Source organism: Haliotis rubra, unplaced genomic scaffold (assembly GCF_003918875.1).
Source record: "Haliotis rubra isolate DU_JTF1 unplaced genomic scaffold, ASM391887v1 Scf10, whole genome shotgun sequence".
In the NCBI taxonomy this organism is placed as follows: domain Eukaryota; kingdom Metazoa; phylum Mollusca; class Gastropoda; order Lepetellida; family Haliotidae; genus Haliotis; species Haliotis rubra.
The window spans coordinates 2,862,910-2,883,801 of NW_025764892.1; the positions used below are offsets into that span (position 1 = coordinate 2,862,910).

The 20,892-nt window shown below is 37.1% G+C and overlaps 2 protein-coding genes across 2 annotated transcripts in view; one reads left to right on the forward strand and one right to left on the reverse strand.

Moving 5' to 3' along the window:
- The window catches only part of LOC124266055 (laminin subunit alpha-2-like), a 145,055-nt gene extending 132,745 nt beyond the window's left edge, over positions 1 to 12,310 (forward strand). Inside the window, 11 exon segments of the mRNA XM_046700874.1 lie at positions 339 to 478; positions 910 to 1,101; positions 1,268 to 1,451; positions 1,453 to 1,697; positions 2,386 to 2,575; positions 3,726 to 3,875; positions 4,690 to 4,843; positions 5,788 to 5,814; positions 7,772 to 7,905; positions 8,390 to 8,612; positions 10,551 to 12,310. Coding sequence (XP_046556830.1) covers positions 339 to 478; positions 910 to 1,101; positions 1,268 to 1,451; positions 1,453 to 1,697; positions 2,386 to 2,575; positions 3,726 to 3,875; positions 4,690 to 4,843; positions 5,788 to 5,814; positions 7,772 to 7,905; positions 8,390 to 8,612; positions 10,551 to 10,693 — 1,782 coding nt within the window. The 3' untranslated portion in view covers positions 10,694 to 12,310.
- Positions 12,311 to 18,756: 6,446 nt separating this feature from the next.
- The window catches only part of LOC124266065 (adhesion G protein-coupled receptor L3-like), an 83,533-nt gene continuing 81,397 nt past the window's right edge, over positions 18,757 to 20,892 (reverse strand). Inside the window, exon 25 of the mRNA XM_046700884.1 lies at positions 18,757 to 20,749. Within this exon, the coding sequence (XP_046556840.1) occupies positions 19,938 to 20,749 (812 nt within the window). The 3' untranslated portion in view covers positions 18,757 to 19,937. The remainder of the gene's footprint in view (positions 20,750 to 20,892) is intronic.

Here is a 20,892-nt window from a genome sequence, read left to right on the forward strand (position 1 = left end):
TCACCTCAAGACTGACCAGACAAGGTCTGTTAATGATGAAATCTCGAAACAGTCTGCTGATTGACTTATTGATCACGTAGTTGCAAACCAATGACATGCAATCTATAAAGTCACCTAGCCTGACCACGTGATTCATTCAGTCATGACAACCATAGGTTGCTTGGCAACTGTTTTCTTATCCAGAATCCCAAAGGTCATTTCTGTTGTTACCAAGGTGATATCTGCTCACTCTTGATTGGCTACATGTCGGAAAGAATATAAGACATCAGTCCGAGCAGTAACAGTGATAATGTGAATGTGTTTTGCTGGCTATAATACAGAAGTATGTTCTGTTTCAGAATTTCTACTCGTTATCTCTAAATAATGGCAGAATAGAGGGCAGGTTTGCCGCTGGAGGACGACCTGTTGTTCTACAGTCTTCTGACACGTACAATGATGAAAAGTTGCACAATATCGCTGTTGTCAAGTCAGGCAGAAGGTAGGTCAACTCAGTTGTTCAAATGATTTGTGTATAATCATTAAAAAAATTGTTTAAATTCTAGAAGTTTAAACTCAGTGGTAATGGGTGGCATAAATAGAAGTCTTCAACTATATATGGTGATTGGCCAGGAAATCAGTGACATGACACACATTTTGCTCATTTCGTAGAAACTGAAAATGATCTTACTACACCACAAACCGTGACAGATTGAAAAAACGTCTCCAGTACTTAAAGTAAATACTGTAAAAATTAATATCTTGAATAACTAACCAAATGCCATGAAGCAGTGGAGGGATTACTGATGTACATGTAATGATATGTTTCAGGCAAATACTGTCTGATTAAGCAAACATATTCATATACAAGTTTCAACTGTCTGTGTTGATAAATATAGCCATTTTGTTTAAAATGTTTAATTGTTTTCTTAGACTGACGATGATAGTTGATGACAAGAGAGTTGCTGAGGAGAGCCTTCCTATTGGGGTCAACACCATCCCCATTGACCCAGACAAGGGCCGAATGTTCCTAGGAGGGCTCCCTGAGGGTTTTGATGCCAGCAATATGGTCGCCTCCAAACTGTCGCTGGACGGTTGTATCAGCGATATTATTGTCAATGGAAAGTAAGTTAAAAATGGAAGACAGTATGTATTCAAATTTTGCCTACACTCACTAACATAACAGTTGAACTCAAGACTTAAGAAAAACCTTTGAAACATTTAAGATGAATCGTAAAGTTTGTATACAAAGTTCATGAAGAATTTACATGTTATTTGTTTCATTTTACAGACTGATTAACCTAAATCTTCCTGTAGAGTACAAGCGTGCAGATATTGGACGATGCCCATATGATCTGAACAATTTGTTCAGTTTTGCAAACAACAATAACAATAACAACAACAGCCTGAACGGCTTCCCAGAAACCACAGCCTCACGTGTTTTCGCACCCCCCACCACAGTCTGACAATAACCTAGAAATCACAACTACTACTACCACCACCACTACCACTTCCACTACTACTTCCACGACAACTTCAACTACCACAACATCATCAACCCCAACAACAACAGGATCAACAGCTACAGCATCAACGACAGAGGCACCTCAATCATGTGGCCCAGTGGAACCACAATCATTTGAGTCTGGCGCTTTTGTCTTTGGAAACAGTGATAACAGTTTTGCCCAGATTAAGTTCAAAAGAAAAGAAGTAGTCAAGACGTGAGTATCCGTGGTTATCAAGAAACTGTTGCTTCATATGTTACTTTGAAACTCACATTGACATAAAATATGGTATGGATTTACAAATTCTTTAATATTTATAATACAAAGTTTCTGGGCTACTTCTTTCCTCTTCATTACCTGATGAAGGGGCAAGAAGTAGCCCAGAAACGTCGTGTTGTAAATATCAAAGGAGTTGTAAATCCATACCATACATTGTTATGTTACCTTCCAACTTCTAAATGCCCATCAAGCATCTCATAATTATTGCCTAAGTAACTTGATCGGGACTTACTAGAGATTGCTCATAATTCCTGGGTTTGAATCCAGACAGTTAATTGTTGGTGTCTCTTGTAATGACTTAAGGCTTAACACTTGTAACTTGTGAAAACTTGGTCTGTCTCACAGTTAGTGCACCAGATTATTTCCCTTTCTGCCCAACGCTTTCTGCAATGTGAATGCTCCAGAAGAAGCAAATCTAGATTTCCGTTCAGGATCTCTGAGCTCACTAGGGCTTCATTTCAATTTAAATGAAGCTGTTTGTGCCAGAATTATATCTATTCACAGACTTAGCATAAATCAAATGAAAACCCACTTTTTCAATCTCTACAACTTGTTCTTTTCTTCTTTTGAATGATATGGGGTAGATGAGTATAGATTTATCATATGTTTTATTCCTTACTTCCAGATTCAACATATCGTTTAGCTTCCGTTCATATTACGCTGATGGATTATTTTTCTTGCTGACCAACCAAGCCAAGACTGACTACCTGGTTGTGCAGCTTCAGAATGGAGAAATCGTCTTGTCTTACCGTCACAAGGCTGACCAGCACAGCATCCGATCTGGCCGACGTCTGGGCGATGGAAGGTGGCATTCAGTAAGTACACGGTCATGCAGGCAGCCATATTGAAATTACAGCTTTGGTGTATGAAATTTTTTTTGTTTAGCCACAACCAAATAAATTCCTTGTATTACGCATATACATTTTTAAAACATCTGAATCTTTTTATGATTCAGTTTTGTGTGTGTTTGTGTTGGGATGGATTTTTCTGTCTTTTTGTTTCAAGACAAGTTTTTGCTGTGGTAGTGAAAGCCACGGTCAAAAGTGAAATGTAAATGTCACTTATTTTGTATATCAAAGGTTTCTCTGTATGGGTTGTTCTATTTTAGCAGTAAAATAGTTCTAATGTGACTGGCAGTCAATAAAGTTACCTGTCCTCTGGTAGTTTATACATATTCTATATGTTCTTTGATATTCAGATTTTGTTTGTACTGTTAAATGGTTCACAGTAGTACTATGCCAGACATATTAGCTGGTGAAGAGTGTTTGCTTTGGGTTCCTCTGACCTTGAACTCTGAGGAGCAATGTTGGATTGTATATGCTCCCATATCCAGTCAAACATTGTAATCAGTGGCAAGTGAAACAGTGATGTCTTTCTACTAATCTGAACTTCTGGATTGAAATGCATGGTACAGTTTTAGTAAGCAGACAAAATGATTTGAATCAAACTTGCGAGGACTGCCATTGTATTAAGCTTTCCATTACAACTTACCATGATTTACAATCTACAACCAACAACATAATTAAGTATGACAAGTATTTCTGTTGACAATATTGACAAAGTAGGTAGTACAATGGAGGGGATGGGAACTACATAATGAGATCTTTTTGTTCATAATTTTAGTTTATGGTTTGGCATCAGGCCTTGCTCTGTTCTCATTCTGGTTTAATTTAAGCTGTTGTATGATCTGGTATTGTAGGCCTCTAGATGCACAAAAAGTATGAACAAGATCAGTTAGATTTTAAATATAAAATAAACAGTCTTCTAAAAGAAGCCATTTTAAACCATGATATGTCCTTTTGCACATGGCCCTTTTAAACTGTGTACAACTCTGCCTCTAGGGGAAAGCCTGTGAGGCAGCAGTTCTATGTGACTGAAGCTGGCAGTTATATATCCCTCCAGCTGCAAGTCCACAGTGTAAAGGTGAGCTACAGATCCTTATGGTAGTGTTCATTGTTATTCCAGGTGGTTGTGAACAAAGGCAGCCGAAACATCCATCTGAAGGTCGAGAACCAGAATCGCATCAAGGAGCCAATTGCCCGAAGGCTGGACATTGCTGCACCCATGTATGTTGGGGGGCTGCCAAACAAGTACAAGAGCTCTGTGGACAACCTTGTAAGTCACAGATTGTTCCCTGTGTTTTTCCTATGTCCGTATACTTCCTGCATCAGTATCAATTTCACACAATCATTGTTGCTGCCTCAGTATCAATTTGACATTCTTGTTCTTCCTTCACCAGTATGAACTTGACACACATATTCCTCTTGCATTAGTATGAACTTGACACACATATTCCTTTTGCATTAGTATGAACTTGACACACATATTCCTTTTGCATTAGTATGAACTTGACACACATATTCCTTTTGCATTAGTATGAACTTGACACACATATTCCTCTTGCATTAGTATGAACTTGACACACATATTCCTCCTGCCTCAGTATGAACTTGACGCACATATTCCTTTTGCATTAGTATGAACTTGACACACATATTCCTCTTGCATTAGTACGAACTTGACACACATATTCCTCTTGCATTAGTATGAACTTGACACACATATTCCTCCTGCCTCAGTATGAACTTGATGCACATATTCCTTTTGCATTAGTATGAACTTGACACACATATTCCTCTTGCATTAGTACGAACTTGACACACATATTCCTTTTGCATTAGTATGAACTTGACACACATATTCCTCTTGCATTAGTATGAACTTGACACACATATTCCTTTTGCATTAGTATGAACTTGACACACATATTCCTTTTGCATTAGTATGAACTTGACACACATATTCCTTTTGCATTAGTATGAACTTGACACACATATTCCTCTTGCATTAGTTTGAACTTGACATAAGTGTTCTTCCTACATCAGTATAAATAGGACACGAGTATACGACATAATGCCTCTTGCATCAGGTGCCACACAGTCTTCGTGGATGTCTGCGAAAGTTCACCATCAACGGGGAAGTGATTGACATTGCTGATACAAAGGTCATCAGCGGAGTTGGGCTGTGTAACAAGAATGTGGAGCCGGGGGCCTCCTTCCAAGGCAACTCCTGGGGAATATACTGTGAGTACTCCCAACTCAAGTTTACAGAAAGTATTCACGTGTCACATGCAGTATATACTTGATGAGACAAAGCAAACATTCTGATGTACTCTATCATTGTGCTGTCTACATTCTGATAACTGGAGGGGCAAATACCATCTCTTGTCTTTTGCAGTCCCGATCTATGATTGATGGCATTAAAATTATTGAATTGAATAGTTTGTTCTCAATAACTTCCACATTTGTGAAAAACACATATTTCAGTTTTGACCTATTCCATTTTTAAAGAACACTTTGTGTGTGTCATAGGAATTAGATATTGTGACTTACCCAGTATGTATTTGGTTGGTAATTACAGTCAAGCATTTCAAAGAATGTCTTACCAAAATGTGATAACAAAATACAACTCCCTAATGAGACATATCAAATGTATTGGAAGAGATCTTTAAATTTACGATGAAAATGGGGAAAATCACTGCAGACAAGAACATGGACAATCATCTCCTAAAACCACACACTAATAGATCTCATATCTGTGAAAAAAATAATGAAAATGTTGTGGCCTTGCGTAGCTGAAGCTGTTGTACATATGGAGCGATATCTTCACATGCGGAATGTTTGACGACTGGTATATATGTTTGATGTCTGTTGTATGTATATGTTTATGAATGTTCTATTTTATCAGGAGCGGTGGGGTAGCCTAGTGGTTAAAGTGTTTGCTCATCACGCCTAAGACCCGGGTTTGATTCTCCACATGGGTACAATGTGTGAAGCCCATTTCTGGTGTCCCCCCACCGTGATCTTGCTAAGAGCAGTGTAAAACCATACTCACTCACTCACTTTTATTTTATCTTCACAAGTCGGTATGACTAAAGTAAGGATCTTTTTTTAGTGGTTAAACATTTTCAGGCAGCATTAGAACATTTTCATGTATACCTTATTAAGAGGAAGAATATTTGTTTTAGCCATTCCGTCAGGACCCAATGTTGCTTGTAAGTTGTGTATCATTTTCTCATTGTTCACTGAGTGGTGACAAGTCTTTTGCTTCCTTTCAAATGCAGAACACACTTCTTTCATGTTTGGAAGGGGTGGCAAATAAACATATCTAGATTTTCTCTTTAGTTAGAAGGGTAAAATGAGCTGTTTCCCTAATTATTTCAAACATCTTTAGTGCGCACATAGTGAAAAGTGCTTTATCAGCTTGTCAGCATGTAGTTGGTCGATATAAAGGGTGTGTTAGTTTGCTTAGACATTTCATTATTTATGTTAAGTAATCGTATTAAAAGCATAAGAAATACCTATGTAATGAAACAAATGTTAATTTTCATTTCTTTTAGTTTGGAAGTAGATTATACACACAGATGCATCTATAACAACGTTTTCTTGTGCCTAGATGTTTTCTAAAGTACATTTTGCTGTGAATGTTTGCTCTGCACTCTAGCTAACTCTGCCTGTTGAATGACTACTTCTTTTTTGCGCATGAAGTTCATTGTTTATATGTTTTTCAAGCATTGATTTGCTGACAGATAGTTCATGCTGTTTTGGTTGTGGCACATGTTTGGACTCAAGGCTTGAATGCTTCCGACAGAATATCATCTGCTTTGTTTGGTACATTTTAGCAATATTGTGATATGAGAATCTTAGCCATATTGCAAAGGGTGCCTCCCATTTCATTCCTGATTTCATTTCCAGAAAGGGCAGGTAATGCTTGTCATGTATAAATAGAATGGAGACACGTTGTCTTCACTCTAGACTTTTTGTTTATATTTGTTTACTATAATCAAAATAATTTAAGAATTAGGGGTTATTTCATTGTATCAATGTGCTCCCTTTCCTTGCACTGAAAGAAACAATGTTGTCTTGTTGGGAGTGAGCCAGTGAGTGGACTTTACAGTCTTACTTTCTTCTGTGTTAGGAATATGAAACATCTAGAAGTCCTTTGAATAAGTTGTGTGAGGAATATCAAACATCTTAAAGTCCTTTGAATGAGTTGTGTGAGGGATATCAAACATCTAGAAATCCTTTGAATACATTGTGTGATGTATATGAAACATGTAGAAGTTTTTTGAATAAGTTGCATGAGGAATATGAAATGTCTAGAAATCCTTTGAATAAGTTGCATGAGGAATATGAAACATCATTAAGTCCTTTGAATAAGTTGTGTGAGGAATATGAAACATCATTAAATCCTTTGAATAAGTTGTGTGAGGAATATGAAACATCTAGAAATCCTTTGAATCAGTTGTGTGAGGAATATGGAACAACATTAAGTCCTTTGAATAAGTTTCATGAGGAATATGAAACATCATTAAGTCCTTTGAATAAGTTTCATGAGGAATATGAAACATAATTAAGTCCTTTGAATAAGTTGTGTGAGGAATATGAAACATCTAGAAGTTCTTTGAATAAGTTGTGTGAGGAATATGAAGCATCTAGAAATCCTTTGAATAAGTTTCATGAGGAATATGAAACATCTTAAAGTCCTTTGAATAAGTTGCATGAGGAATATGAAACATCTAGAAATCCTTTGAATAAGTTGTGTGAGGAATATGAAACATCTAGAAGTCCTCTGAATAAAACATCTCTAGAAGTCCTTTGAATGAGTTGCTTGAAGAACATGAAACATCTAGAAGTTCTTTGAATAACTTTGACCAAAAGGTCATGATCATAATGTGAGACTCACATTAAGATACACTGCAAGATTTTGAAATAAATAAAATGGCATTGATTTGAAATCAAATGGGGTCATGTTCCTCAAAGCAATCTGAACAGTGGGACCATCATAAGTTGATGAAGTATGAAAGTACCAAGTTCTGGACCCCTTTTAAAACAAATTAAGTAGGTCTCCTCTACCTATGAATCCAATAATCTCAGCTTTTGTCCTTGTATACCAGCTTTACAGCAGGTGCAATTTCGCAAGCTGAATCTTGTGATGATTTATTATTCCAGCGCAAGCATTCCATATAGGAGAGTTCTTGAAAATCAGTCTGGAATTCAGAACCAACTCTGGAAACGGAACACTTGTCACAATTAGCAGTGAATTGGGGGACCTTGGTATGACCTTGGAGCTGTACAAAGGAGCGGTAATGATTATGATTATATGGACATGAAGTATTGAACTGGACGAGAATGCGTCTCAAGGTGAAGGTTGTCTGTACACAAAAGAAATCATACAGAAAAACTAGGCCTTATGTGTTTATTGAGAATATAAAATTCTCATCTTAGAAATATGCCACATCTGAGTTAACTAACCCTTTAAGCCAAAGTTATATACAGCCAGCTTTCGTAATATATTTTTTGAGTCTAAGATCAAGAAGAAAATGCTTTGCTTGTCAAATATCATGTCAGTAAGTATTTTAAAAGTATGAATCAAATATTCTATCCATTTAAAACTTTAAGACATGTTTTATAAGCTTTTATGATAATGTAAATTAGATCATTGATATTTCTTTTATTTGAAGTGTTGCCATCGGTGACAGTAGTGATGACAGTGTGTCATCGTTATCTCGGGGCCCCCATCGTGCAGCAGTTTTCAGGAATTTTTCTCACTCAAATTTCTTTCTCCAGGTTCAATTCACCATCAAGAACAACAATGACAAGTTCACGGCTCTCACACCAAATACGAGGCAGTACCTTCCCTGTGACCACAAGTGGCACCGAGTGACAGCAGAGGTTATACGGAATGTTGTATCCATAGAAGTGGATGACTGGGGAAAGACGTACGGGCCAAGCCTGGGCAGTCTCCGTACCACCCCAACAGACAGCCCCATGTTTATAGGGGGCAAACCAGGTGAGCTCTCACACAGATACAATACTCCAACAGACAGCCCCATGTTTATAGGGGGCAAACCAGGTGAGCTCTCACACAGATCAAATACTCCAACAGACAGCCCCATGTTTATAGGGGGCAAACCAGGTGAGCTCTCACACAGATCAAATACTCCAACAGACAGCCCCATGTTTATAGGGGGCAAACCAGGTGAGCTCTCACACAGATCAAATACTCCCAACAGACAGCCCCATGTTTATAGGGGCAAACCAGGTGAGCTCTCACACAGATCAAATACTCCAACAGACAGCCCCATGTTTATAGGGGCAAACCAGGTGAGCTCTCACACAGATCAAATACTCCAACAGACAGCCCCATGTTTATAGGGGGGCAAACCAGGTGAGCTCTCACACAGATCAAGCCAACAGACAGCCCCATGTTTATAGGGGGCAAACCAGGTGTGAGCTCTCACACAGATCAAATACTCCAACAGACAGCCCCATGTTTATAGGGGCAAACCAGGTGAGCTCTCACACAGATCAAATACTCCAACAGACAGCCCCATGTTTATAGGGGGCAAACCAGGTGAGCTCTCTCACAGATCAAATACTCCAACAGACAGCCCCATGTTTATAGGGGGCAAACCAGGTGAGCTCTCTCACAGATCAAATACTCCAACAGACAGCCCCATGTTTATAGGGGCAAACCAGGTGAGCTCTCTCACAGATCAAATACTCCAACAGACAGCCCCATGTTTATAGGGGCAAACCAGGTGAGCTCTCTCACAGATCAAATACTCCAACAGACAGCCCCATGTTTATAGGGGGCAAACCAGGTGAGCTCTCTCACAGATCAAATACTCCAACAGACAGCCCCATGTTTATAGGGGGCAAACCAGGTGAGCTCTCTCACAGATCAAATACCCCAACAGACAGCCCCATGTTTATAGGGGGAATCCAGGTGAGCTCTCTCACAGATCAAATACTCCAACAGACAGCCCCATGTTTATAGGGGGCAAACCAGGTGAGCTCTCACACAGATCAAATACTCCAACAGACAGCCCCATGTTTATAGGGGGCAAACCAGGTGAGCTCTCACACAGATCAAATACTCCAACAGACAGCCCCATGTTTATAGGGGGCAAACCAGGTGAGCTCTCACACAGATCAAATACTCCAACAGACAGCCCCATGTTTATAGGGGGCAAACCAGGTGAGCTCTCACACAGATCAAATACTACAACAGACAGCCCCATGTTTATAGGGGGAATCCAGGTGAGCTCACACACAGAACAGGGGGAACCCCTGAATTCTATGATTGTGGTTGGAAACAGTTTTGGCCTTCTTCACCATTTAATATAATATACCATAGCCTTTAAGAAGTGTTGTTTACAGTACATTTTACTTTAATACTCCTGAAGCGGAAACAAACTTCACTCACTCACTCACTCACTCACATAATAGCATAATGGTAAGTAAAATGGAAGTACTTATGAACTCACAGGTGATTTGGGTTGTATGATCCTAAGGGAGATGAGAATGATAATCTAGTACAGACAGATCCATTGACCAGGGTAATAATCTTATCATTTGAGCATGCCCCGTGAAGATCTGGATTAGAAGTTGTTATCAGCAATCCATGCTTGTCATAAGAGGCGACTAACAGTATTGGGTGATCAGGCTTGCTCAATTGTGTACAGCGGTCCACGTGATATTGATCACTGGATTGTCAGGTCCAGACTCCATATTAAAAGACCGCCGCCATATAGCTGGTAATAATGTTATCACTTTGAGCATGCACTTTGTGTGTGGAGACCAGCACAACATAAGTACAGACATTATTATCATTATTTGATGATAAGAATTAATCTGTGGCGATATACAATTTAACTCCAATACTCCTAAGCGGAATAAAACTGAACTCACTCACTCACTGTGAACGTTATCTGTTTTGTTACAGAGAATTTCCCCCAAGTTGCAGCCTCCACCACAGAAGGTTTCATTGGCTGCATGAGAAATGTCATCATTGATGGGAATACAGTGGATTGGTACAACCTTGTCGATAATCGCAATATACGGCGAACGGCATGTGCAGCCACATAAATCCTCATTGTAGAAAATATATAAAACATGGTAACTAATGTTATTTGGGCAAATTTTAAGCTGACAAGAAGAGAGGAAGGAATTATGAGTTCAATCCATTCAAAATTGTAACATTTTACGTTGTTGCCTCTTGTTAATATTCATTTTAATAGAACTATTTGAATTTTTCTGAAGTGAACTGTTTGTATTATAAGTGCTAACTATACAATTGTTAATTGAAGCATTTTTTGATGGGGGGGTTCTCATGATGTCACTTCTAAATGAGGATATTAGCATATGAATATATTTACATATCATTTCGTATATTTATCTAGTGATAAGAATATTGAAAGTCATTATACAGAATGTGTTCTCATGTATCTCCTCATTTGTAAATCATAACTTTCAATGCAGATTTTAATAAATGGTTTTTTTATTGATCATCCTCCATGCATTGAAATGTCTAATATTTCTGATGCATATTGGGTAGTGTCTTTTACCTTCTCTCACCTTTTATACTTTTATACGTGTTCATATCATACTCAATATGCAATAAAACATCTTCATAAATACACACTATGCAAGACTTATTTATAGAACAGGAACTTTAGTGCATATATTGTTTTACCTTTTCGCATTTTCATTAAATTCACATTGGTATAAATGGATTTAGATCTGTAAACAAGTTTTAATGAGGACACATTTGGTGATTCTGTTCTTTAAACTGAACTGCTAAAATACTGCACCACAGGATTTTGTATATGCCTACAATATGAATATTTTCACTTGTGCTGAAATATTTTTCTTTGCCATGATTCAGTCCACAATGTGATACATGAAAGGGAGACACATATCATATTAATAAATCATATTCAACACATACTCTGTAGCAAATTATTACATTGATTACAACCTTCATTCCCATTTTAACATATAGCAGAACCTTTGAAACACACTCGGAATGTCAGTGTGTACTATCTGAATCAATATACAGTATAAACTCTACATGTTTGAATACTTTAATTGATACTGATTGTATCTTTTGCCTCTTTCATTATGTTACATTGACCTTAAACCAAGAAGTCAGAAATAACAGATGTGGCAATACAAGATATTTCTATTCACAGTTTGAACTTATGTTGATGTTATGTGTAAAGTAAAGTTTCTCTGTCAACAATGAAGTTATATTTACATTTTCTTCGATATTTTCAACATTTGCACCTTTTTCCTTAACACTACCATGTTAAGAAATGTTACCAAATTTAATCCTTTCATTGCAATGACTCATTGTGAAGGAAGGGTTGACAAGTGATTTGACACAGTGTTATGTGTGGAATGTACATTATGTTAGAAACTGTTTGTATTTATCTTTACTCACATGTTGTTCTGTTTCACGGGTCACGCCTTTTCATGCTTTGCATGGAAAGTGGCTGCAACTAATAAGTATTGTATTTATGAGTTATACAATTGTACATAGTGTTGTATGCATGAAAGTAGGTCATTGTTGTATTAGGGCTGGGAGGAGTCATATGTACTACCAGGGTACCCAAGACCCCAATACCCAATATCCCAAATCTACCTAGGTACCCAACCCCCTTATACCTAACCCTAATTACCCATTACCCTGGTCCGAGAACCCTAATTACCCATTACCCTGGTCTGAGTACCCTAATTACCCATTACCCATTACCCTGGTCCGAAAGTACCCTAATTACCCATTACCCTAATTACCCATTACCCTGGTCCGACCCTGGTACCCTAATTACTAATTACCCTGGTCCTAGTACCCTAATTACCCATTACCCTGGTCCGAGTACCCTAATTACCCTACCCTCAATTACCCATTACCCTGGTCCGAGTACCCTAATTACCCTGGTCCGAGTACCCTAATTACCCATTACCCTGGTCCGAGTACCCTAATTACCCATTACCCTGGTCCGAAGAGTATTACCTAATTACCCTGGTCCGAGTAAGTAATTACCCATTAATTACCCATTACCCTGGTCCGAGTAATTCTAATTACTGGTCCAGTACCCTGGTCCGAAAGTACCCTAATTACCCATACCCTGGTATAATTACCCATTACCCTGGTCCGAGTACCCTAATTACCCAGTACCCTGGTCCGAGTACCCTAATTACCCATTACCCTGGTCCGAGTACCCTAATTACCCAGTACCCTGGTCCGAGTACCCTAATTACCCAGTACCCTGGTCCGAGTACCCTAATTACCCATTACCCTGGTCCGAGTACCCTAATTACCCATTACCCTGGACCGAGTACCCTAATTACCCAGTACCCTGGTCCGAGTACCCTAATTACCCAGTACCCTGGTCCGAGTAACCCTAATTTACCCTGGTCCGAGTACCCTAATTACCCAGTACCCTGGTCTGAGTACCCTAGTTACCCATTACCCTGGTCCGAGTACCCTAGTTACCCGTCCCAGCCCTACATTGTATCATAGCCTATGCCACCTGATCAGCAGCAACATAGGAGTGATCGATGAATAGCGTCCATGTTGTAGTGTTCCTGTAAGTACATGAACCGTGTGACCAGATGTACAGTGATTGGTCAGCTTATGAATATATCTATGTGTTGGATATTGTCAGGGGCAGTTCTTGATTAATGAAGGAATGATCATTGCTTAATCTCAGGGTGGTGATGTGGCACCTCATATAAGGCGATCTTGGGGGAATGTAGGGCTGGGAATAACGTACTGCAAAGGTGGCGATTTATCAAATGCTTCAATGGTGGTGAAAATTTACTTACTTCAAGTGTGGTGATAATTTACTTACTTCAAGGGTGGTGATGATTTACTTACTTCAAGGGTGGTGATAATTTACTTACTTCAAGGGTGGTGATAATTTACCTACTTCAAGGGTGGTGATAATTTACTTACTTCAAGGGTGGTGATAATTTACTTACTTCAAGGGTGGTGATAATTTACCTACTTCAAGGGTGGTGATGATTTACTTACTTCAAGGATGGTGATAATTTACCTACTTCAAGGGTGGTGATAATTTACTTCAAGGGTGATTATCAGGTACTTACTTCAAATTGATGTCAGATACTTTAAGGGTGGTGATATCTTACTTCTAACCAGAACTTACTTCAGAGTAATTTCATTTTACTATAAGGGTGGTGATAACCAACTGCAAAGGTGATAACTGGGTATTTACTTCAGAGTGGTTTCACATACTTAAGGCTGTACTTGCTTCAAAGGGAGATCACATACTTGAAAGGTGATGATCATTTACTTCAAAGTGCTTATTACCCAATATTTACTTCAAAGTTATTTCATGTACAAGTGGTTATTACTTACTTAACACTCAGTAATTACTTACTTCAGTAGTTGTGATTAGCAAGTACCGGTACCTACAGGGGGGTGATCAGGTGCATCAAAATTTTACTTGCTTCAAGGGCAGTGATTACTGACTTCAAGGGTACCGATGACTTAGTTTACTGTAAAGAGGAATAAGGCCTCTTTCCATGTCAGGAAAAACATATCACCCTTGAGGTATGAAACCTGCATTATATTAAACCAAGCAACCTCCAAGACTGTCTGGAATTGCTACCTGAAGAGGTGTAATATAGATATTTTTGTACATTTTGTATTCTGACTGTAAATTATATTATTACAAAACATGCATAATTCAAATAGATACCACATTGTATCTTCATGTGTCGATTTCATACAGGATATGTACGTTTTTTCATACAGAAACTGTAGAGGAACAACTGAGGATTCATTAGTAGAACACATATACTGAATATATTGTTATTTGTCCTAAAGGAATTTGTTTAATTTGAAATAAAATATAACTTTTGATATTGGTAAAATCAAATAATTAAATTGTTCCATTATTTACAAATTAGAAAATCCTCTAGTTTTGGGAATATGTATTGGGAGCAAACTTATATGATGGTACATGTGCATGTGTTATTGGTAATTAATGAAAATCTGTCCGAGGCATTTTGTTTTATAAACGTCATTTGTCCTTGGTAAAGTATGTACAATATGTATGAAGAAAAACATGAAGAGGCTGAAACACCATTTTAATACATTTTATACACAAATACGGCCAGATCAGTTTTATTTTTTGTTTTATGGATCCGCCAGTTGTATTTTTTCAAGAATAAGAAAAAAATAAAAATGAATTTTCCCCACGTAAAAAATATAATCCTCATGTTTTTATTGGCCAAACATGTAAGCTTACAACACCAAAAAAAGAAATTTGATTGTTTTTCCCCCATAAAAACTTCGTAAATTGCCAAAAATAAAATACTTTTAGTATTTAAAAGGAAAATTATATTGACTAGTGATTTTTATTTTTTATTTGTTTCCCTCCTGCCTTTAGGTTTTCAGAGGACAAACATCCGTAAAACAAGAAATAAAATTGGTCTGGCCTAAATAATGAAAATTCAGTTTTTATATTTTGACATTCAAATATACATTGAATCAAAATCAGGAATAGACATTATGTAGCTGGTGCCATATTTGATACTGAAACTCATTGTGATGTTTGTTAGTCTTGCTACCACAACAGGAATTGTCACAATTAATGTGCTGTGACAAAAACGTGTTGTGACATCAGATGGTAGGCGTGACAAGTGTATTTAGTTGCAATCATTGTGAATTGCAATGGTAGATGTGAATTGTCCACCACTTGTGACTTGTGACAATAAATGAGGAATGTGATCACAGAATTGTAAGGCATGCTTGATGTGTGTGATATAACCTGGACATAATAACGTAGGTTGATATTAGATGATATCCACAATGTGCCGAAAGCCAGTGATTCGTTGGTGCTACAATGTTCAAATTCCAACTTGCTGATATTCTGTTAAAAGATTGGAAGACTTTGTTGATGTAAGCCGTTGCCAAGAGTTTATAACTTTTACCTAGTGTTGTTGTTTTCCAAAACTGAGATTTCTAAAACAACACTTTCAGGACGTACAAGATTACCTTTTACAATATTGGACACTAGATCAATAAATAGTTAAGCAAACTCTGTAAACTCTCGATATTACTTTGTGTGAATCAACACTTGATTTTTGTGTTTGTTCTTCTTTGGATCTTAGTTTTGGAATTTGTAAACAAATTTTAATCCTGTGCAACTTGATTTTACTATTTTCATAATATACTTTTTATCACTTTTTTTTCAGGTAATTTATATTTAAATTCAAACATTTTTAAACATGGTTTTAATTTTTAAAGTTTTAAATATCAACCATAAGATAATGTGATAAGTGTATCTATTTAGATAAAGTTTATGAATTTTCATATCAATAAGATTGACATTTTGATTTCATTCAAGATTTACAGCGACTTGTCCCACTAAGACTGTGTTAGCCGATTCAATGCAATGTACTGTGAAATGTTCCTCTTGACTGATATTATGTTCAGTGAAATCACTTTCCGGATCTTGTTGCAGTAAGCATTTGTGTAACCCGACTCAGGCATAATGGAGGTAGAATGTAGTTTATGTAAACTATGTTTATTTTAAAACTTATTAATAAATTACATTTGTGAAAAAATGTGTGTTTTGTTGTACTATGAACAGTTTGCTAATGGAATAAAAGACTCTTCAACCATCAAGGATGACCCTGATAAAGGTGGTTGTTGTGGTACAGTTTAGCTGAAGGGGTCGTTGTTGGCACAGTTACTACAGAAATGTACCCTGGCCAAAATCAAAATACAGAAATGTACCCTAGGATGAGTTCATTCTGCATTGTGCTATTTCTTGATCAGAACTGTCATACTGTTGTATTAGATTGCGTTAGATAAGAAACAATGCACAACATCATATGCAAGGGAACAATTCCATACAGTTCAAGTTTTGGGTTGCCAACCGGGTATGTTTTCTGTATTTTGACTTTGTTTAGGGAACATTTCTGTATACAAAAATGTACCTGGGGTACATATCTATAGTACCTGTGCCGACAACGACCCCTTCAGCTATGGACCAGTAAGAGTTGTCTAACCTGCCGGAATTTGTTGTGCTGAGTTTCATCCCTTTGTTGTACCAGAATCCACTGATCAGGAGCAATGATTTTTATCCTTGGTTTTTCAGCACCCTAGCACCATGCTTTACTGGAAAATGAAGAGAACCCAGCCACAAAGTTGAGTGTAATGTGTACTGGCATCTCTTCAACTCGTGTAATAAATTACATACAGCAAACACATTCAATATAAAAATCTCCATGATAACAAACTCTAAACATGTATGTACATTGTTTTATTCTCAATCGATTGGAAATTCATACAAAATTATGGACAAATGCGATCTTCTTTGATCTAGTACAAGAAACCATGGTAATATTTATATGTACATTCACAACTCTTGTGTTCCTCAAGAATTAACTTGGTCCTTTATAATCAATGACAAAATGATGGGTTGCAGACATGCCAACAGTGTAGGAGACAAGGAGAAACTTGATGGATGATTAATATGAACATGCATACTTGTGATTTTCAGTTCTATTTAAGACATAAATTTGGCAAAAATGATTAATTTTCCTTTATGACGACATAAAGAACCAAAATATTTACATATCATATTCAATATCTCCCATGGTCTTGTGACAAATGAAACAGGCAAAGTTGTCAACTCGTGATTGATAACAGACTTGTCAGTTTCATGCTTCATATTTGTGATCAGGAATGAGACAAAATGTAGACTTTTTCTGAAATGGTTTAGTTAACACAAAACTGCCATTTATGAGCACTAAAAGTCTAATAAGACTTCACAAAGCCAAATATTTCCTGCAGTGTCTCAGGAAAACCAACCCTGGATTTCTTTCTCCACGTAACAAGACAATCCAACAAAACATTTTTCATATATTATTATAAAATAACTTTTTTACTTTTGAAGGGTATTTCCCCTCTCAAACTTGATACTTTAACAATCATGAGTTAATGCCGGTGATATCGTACATTGCCAGGAAGACAAACCGTTACACGACAGTGTATTAACAAGTGACTGTACAATATATGAATGTGACCATTCATTAAAACTTGAAATTAACTGTCAAAAGTGTCTAAAATGGTGTTAAAACTGACAGATTTGACCTGCCACTTATCCACAGCTGTCACACATGTTCTTTACAGTTCAACAACACAGAAAATGTACACCCATTAACATAATACATAAGGTAAGGATATATACACTGATAGCACCATCAATGCTTAGAGCACTCTAGTGATGGAAGAGTCACTTTAGGCCAAAATAAATTAATTATCAGATTTTCATCCTCAATTTACTTTTGTTAGTGTCCCATAATATAAAGAACATTAATTTCTTGACTTTACTGAACATAAAATCCTACTGTTTATTCTGCTTCTGTTCATTCTACTGTTCAGGAAACTTGTTTATTAAAACTGAAATGCATTCCACGTCATATTTGTGGAAAACGTGCATGAAAATTGTTTAATTAATTTATTATGGCCTAATTAAAGACGAATAAATAACTGAAGGATACTGTCTACAGGATTGATACCAGACCAAACAACATGTCAAATTTCTGTCCAGATGACAAAGCCTCTCATTTGTCAGAGACAGACAGTGGGTCAACCCCAGTTTATCCTCAATTTCCTCTCTAATGTTTTCACTAAATATTTGGAAAGTCACATTTGGAATGAATGAAATACACATATCACTTTGCTGGTCCCACTTCTAGTTCTAAGGAGATATATCAGGAGTATTTTTGATGTCTCTTAAATGCACAAGCGTAAGATTCTTAAAGGACATTATCAGGGCTCCAGATAATCATTAAACACCAGGAGTACGTACTCCTTATTTTTTTCAATATAGGAGTACTGGAAAAACGTAAGAGTACATTTAGAGTACTGAATGGAATTTAATGGAGTCCCAGTAATCGTGTGTTTCGTTTCATATTTGCGCCATAACATTGCTACTCTTGTGTAAACAGGTCAATAAACAATAAAACAATACTTTTTCAGATAAATATGTCTGCAAATGATTCTAAGACCGTACACCATTGCTGTGGTGCATATCTGCTACGTTTTCTAAAATATTTCCTACCGTATCGTGCATATTTTTTATCCGTACATACGCCGATACGGCCCTTATCTGGAGCCCTGATTATCATATCTTGATGAACATTACACATAGTTTTACAAAAAAACAAAAAATGTTTAAACCACTGCAGAACTAATGAATACATCATGCAACCATGCAACCATCTGCTTTTTAAGTACATCGAGGATATGGTTGTGAAAAGATATTTGCAATCATGGACATACAATAAGGACTTCCTCATTAAGAAACCATTCACATTAACTGAAAATCATTAATAATTGAAATTAAAAAACAAATTAATGATCCAAAATTGCATGAACTGCTTTAGGTTTGTTTTTAATGCCAAAGCATTCTGAATCTGGTCCTGACCTGATCATTTATACCTGCAGTCTTCTGTTCTTAAGATACATAGACGAATGCAGTTTGAAAAGTCATTGCAAAAAGCAAGAAAAAGCAAAAACTAAGGTTGTACAAAGTAACAAAGTGGTGAAAATGGATATGACAGTAACAACTAAAAGATGTGATGTAAAAACACAGCTGCCATACATTGTTCTAGGAACACGATGGCACACATTACAAAACAGTTTTCAGTAAATCAGAATGATCATATCATTCACAAACATTAACTAAACTCATATTCACAACATTTTAAATAGGAATATCACCGTCAATTTCAATGTAATTGACACTCTTTTACTGAAAAACGTTTCATAAACAGTTCACAATTACCAACATGAAAACAACCATGATATGTTCATATCTTTGGAAATGCAAACGTGAATACATACTGTGATTTTACATTGGATAATTATATCTACTTCAGCAACATGAACTCAAATTATATCTTAAGGCACACATTCTTGCTTGATTATCTACTGAATAATACAAACATTAGTGTAATTCATGTTTGTATTCATTTCTACGGTTACGTTTTAAGTGTACCAGAGCTTTGATTCAAGAAGATGAACAGTTAATACTGTAAATAATGAAGCTGTGCTGTAACAATCTACCTGGTCATGTTTATAACACAGAGATATTGTCATTACATGTAATAACTATGTAATATTAAATCTATTGGCAAGGTGGAAGATTTTGGAAATAAAACTTTACAATCTGTAAATGTGTAACAAGTTTCTCAAAACCATTAGAAAAATACTTTTTTCCATCAAGGGAGAAAATTCAGCAATTTAAGCTTTTTCCAAAGTTGAAAGTTTGAACTGAATATTTCAACAATCTGTTGATGATAGGTCAAATCGGTGGGGATCAAATCGTATTTGAATATCTGAACTGAGCCGTTTGACCTTTGACTTCGTATTCACGAAGGTTAACGGTTGCTCTTGTCCATTAGGGATAGTCGATTCTCCTCCAGTTTTTGAACTTAGATCTGGCATGCTGTGTTGTACAACACTGTTAGAGTCTTTTGCCACATCTGTTTTACCCTTAGAGTCTTTATACTTGAGATTCGGCGTGCTAGTATTGACTTTCTCGTGTTCTGGATCCCCCTTACGATCGTTGATACTGCCCAATGATGGAGACTGTTTTCTCACTTTGGTAACACCCTTCCTTCCAGATCCTGGTACCATAAGCTTATTGATTAGATTCCTCTCCATATCTCCTTCTTTGAATCCAGTCACACTGTTCCCATCATCATCGGTATCAGAGATGAATGAATCGCGATTCTTGGCTACGGAATTGTAAGAAAGAGCTGAGAGTCGGTCATGTTCGATTTCCTCAACTGGTTTGAAATCTTCTGAGCCTGAAGAATATCGCTTCTTTTCTTCACAGACTTGAAGATTGTTGTGGCAGTACTCGGTCACAGCCTCGCTGTCGATCACAGAGCAATCAATGACTTCCGAGAGGTCACCAGCAATCCCGCCATTTTCAAAGCAGGGCGACAAGGGTGTGAATCCGTTCCCATTAATCGTGGGTGATTTGTGTGGGTCGTTGTTGTTGGCAGTGTAGACATAGCCATTGATGGTGGATGGGTACAAGCTGCTTTCTCGGCTGTGGGAACTGACAGACAGACTTTGGCGATGTCCTACAAATAAAAAAATGTATCTTATTGGCAAAACATTCAATAAGTGTCATTTCATGAAATTGGACACTGTGACTTCAATCAGCAAAGTCTCACAGTGAGACCAAACAATCCATTCAGTCACACTTACAAGCATTAGGTTCCAA